The sequence below is a fragment of the Pygoscelis adeliae genome, unplaced genomic scaffold (genome assembly GCF_000699105.1).
Source record: "Pygoscelis adeliae isolate BGI_AS28 unplaced genomic scaffold, ASM69910v1 Scaffold75, whole genome shotgun sequence".
NCBI lineage: Eukaryota > Metazoa > Chordata > Aves > Sphenisciformes > Spheniscidae > Pygoscelis > Pygoscelis adeliae.
In genome coordinates this window covers 5832201-5835537 of record NW_008824772.1, presented here as the reverse complement: position 1 = coordinate 5835537, position 3337 = coordinate 5832201, and the positions used below count along the sequence as shown (strand labels likewise).

General features: G+C 42.2%; 1 protein-coding gene across 1 annotated transcript in view; it reads right to left on the bottom strand.

Annotated features, from left to right (window-relative positions):
- Positions 1-1663: 1663 nt before the first annotated feature.
- Positions 1664-3337, bottom strand: part of LLGL2 (lethal giant larvae homolog 2 (Drosophila)) — a 26797-nt gene continuing 25123 nt past the window's right edge. The window contains exons 25-26 of the mRNA XM_009323761.1: positions 2725-2786; positions 1664-2331 (exon numbers count right to left, since the gene is read on the bottom strand). Of these exons, the coding sequence (XP_009322036.1) occupies positions 2324-2331; positions 2725-2786 (70 nt within the window). The 3' untranslated portion in view covers positions 1664-2323. The remainder of the gene's footprint in view (positions 2332-2724; positions 2787-3337) is intronic.

Sequence of the window (3337 nt, the reverse complement as noted above, 5' to 3'; positions counted from 1 at the left end):
ATCCCATCACTGATTTTACTTGCTAGTGGTTTTCTGACAGCACAAAAAATACACCCTAGTTCTGAATGTCATGAGCCTTTCCATCCTCTCCTGCTCAGCTCAGAATTGAAAGCACAACACGAGTTCCAGTCTTCCCCTGCTTTGCCCCTTTGCTATTTCTCTGGTATTTAGGCATGGCAGCTCTAAAAGGATTCTTAATACTTTTGCTCACAACAATAAGCCAAGCAGCTTACTCCAGTGAATCCTTCAGCTGTAGGTTTCAAATAAGCATTGCCAGGAAAAATCTGCCATATATCAGCACACATCCTAAACTACTCAATCCCATTAATAATCTGGTTTTTGCTTTCAGGAAAATAACAAGAAGCCTGGATAAAGGTTTTTTGTTTTGTTTTTAAATCTATATTAACTTTAAGGTGTACAAATTACGATAGCATTTTTGTGACTTGTCCAACTCTTTCAGTGGACCTTTTGGATTTTAAGTTATGTGGGTGAAAATGGGGAGAAGTCAAACTGCTTTTGCCCTTTCTGAGCAGGACTGCCATGTCACTTACCCCAAGCCTGCCAGCAAATGAAATACTCAGAAAAGGCCTTAGAATCAGCCCATGTGCCAGGATGATGCGCAGGCACAGGATCACACCAGCTCAGAAGCTGCTGATTAAACCATAACTTCTTGTAAATTTGCAGCATCAGTGCCTGGCACAAGAGGTGGAAAACAGCAGGCTACCTTTCTGTTAGCCTCAATCCTGCAGCAATAGAAACAAAGAAATAATGAAACTAGTAGAAATAAGGAAATGGAAACTAGTTTGTCAGACCACACTGAGTACGACAGAAGGCTCTCTAAAACCTCATTAGCAATAAATTAGGTCTCAAAAGAGATACTAATACTTCTAGAAGGAAGGGTGCCTGAAACATCACCTGAGCAACAGCAACTCTGCAACCATATTCTCCTGCAGAATAGAAAGTGCCACCCTAGTACTCTAAGAAATAAAGGATCCCTCTGCCTTGCTCAGGAAGACAAAGACAGAGCCTGAAACAAGAGGGCTTCCCAGGAGAGGTTTCCAAAGCATGCCAAGGACGACAGCTCAGCACCCAGTCTGGGAGGATTTAGTTCTTTCTCACTGACTCTCATAGTGCTGCAAGCAAGTTACAGGAGAGAAATAGGAGAATACTCTGTTCTTTTTCTTAGCTGGAAAAGAAGAAAGTAGTGTTCAGTCAGGGACAAAGGAACCAAAGTTTAAAGAGTAACAGACTGCTCTATGCAGAGTTTCACCAGTTTCAATTCAAAATCCATTGGCTGACTAGTACAGCAGCATTGCCAGATCAACTGTTTCTCCCTTCAGTGTATTATCACCCAAGTTATTTCAGGACAAGCTAGTAGATGACCTTCTGGGGACTATAATCTGAAGCGGTGCCCTTTTCTGGCAACATGATGTATGAATTGCAGGACAGTGATACAATCAACTTGCTTGCCAAGTGTCTCTTCTCTAAACCACCACCTTGCTTAATGAGGCCACTTAATCTCCAGGAGTGCTCTTTGCCTCTACAGCTCAGAGCAGGACAGCTCCACCTTCTTCAAGGGGTAAGTGGGCATGAGCCTGTTGCCAATGTGAAAGAAGCTGCTGATGGAAAGAATAGATATGAGAGCAGACAAGGATCACAAAAGGGAATTCAGAGTTTTATTTCCAAAAAAGAGCAATGTAGTGTTGGAACAAAAATCAAGTTCAATTAGTTTCCCTCTGATTTGAACAGCTACAAAAATAGATTCTACCCAAATCCATAAAGCCAGTTAACAGTACCATAACAAACAACAACCAAAATTACTCATTCAGATACCACATACAGCAGTCACAGGAATCTAGCATATATTATTTTTTTTTAAAAGTAAATTTCTAAAATATTTCCGTTAAAACTGAAATACCCATACGATTTTAAAAAATTGTACAAAAAATAATTTTAAACCAGTCAGAGGTAACAGTGTGCGTTTATTAAAATCCTGCACCAAGGCAGTAACATTTATAATTTAAAACCCAGCCCAGTAGAAAAGAGAAATGTGCAAACATTTAAAAGTTAGATGTACTCAGAGGCTTGTGGTGCATCAGACCTGGTGATCCACTTCTGTCCTAATGCAAGGCGGGCTCCAAGAGGAGATGTCTCTAATGAGGCACTAAAGGGGAGACAGAGGCAGGCATGCATATGCATGCAAGTTGCAGCTCGCTAGCCTGCGAGGCAGGGAGCAGTGATGCCCTCTCCCCAGGGACGGTTTGCCCAATCAGTAGTGTTATGGCACTCAATCCAATGCCAGAAAGTCAGTGATGAATTCTGGTCAATCTGCTTTGGGATAAAAGAAGGTAAAAGCCATTTTAGAAAACAGACGTTGAAAGCTAACGAGAGCTAATGAGTTGATATACTCAACAGATTATTGCTATGAGCTCTGGCTACCTCTCCATATTGCTTTATGGTAAGGTTAAGAGTCAGGCAGGAGCCTTCAAAGGATTTTTATTTCTTCCTTTAAAACTGATGCAGCATATTTACTCATGTGGCACAAGGTGCTGAACAGTGCTAGTACATCACACAGCCAGCAGATTCCCACCCTGAAAATTCAGACCAGAGTTCTGCACTATCACAAAACATTTAAGTAAGCTAAATTTTATAAACAAACTTCATTCTACTTTCTGCTTCCTTTGGCTACTTCACTGGGCCTGAAATATCCTTAGCCTCACCTACCTCCTCCATTACTTAGTCCATGTCCTAATGGACTTCTTGCCAAATTTCTTTCTGCATAGCTCCTGCAATGACACAAGAAAGTATTCATTATTGCAATGCGGTATCATCCCATCCACTCCCAGCTGCTGACAGAAGACCAGGATTAGGTAGTGTCCAGAGGAAGTGCGCAGAGCAGAGCATATCAGGCAGTCAATTATCCTTACACACCAGCAGTTACCAATCCCACCAAGCTTCCTGCATCCGTTGCAAACAGTAGTCCTTTGTCTACACTTCCGTAGCCCCTGTCACGTGAACATCAGTATTCTAGGGAGACAAGATAAAGCCCCGCACCCATGGTGGTAGCTTAGCTCTACTGTATAGACAGAATGGGAGCAGAGATACTGAACACGTCCAAGTGACAGTGTCAAGCCAGGATTAAAACTCCAGAGTCCCATCTTCGACCAACTAAGCCCATGTGGCCTGCCCTTAGATCAGTATGGGTTGACACAAATAGAAACCTGTATGCGAATACTCAGAGTCCTGTTCCTTTGGGATGTGGGAATGTGATCTCTCCTGCTTTTCGGAGAGAAAGAGACAAAGCATTATTCATAAAAAACGTCAAGGGACAACACGT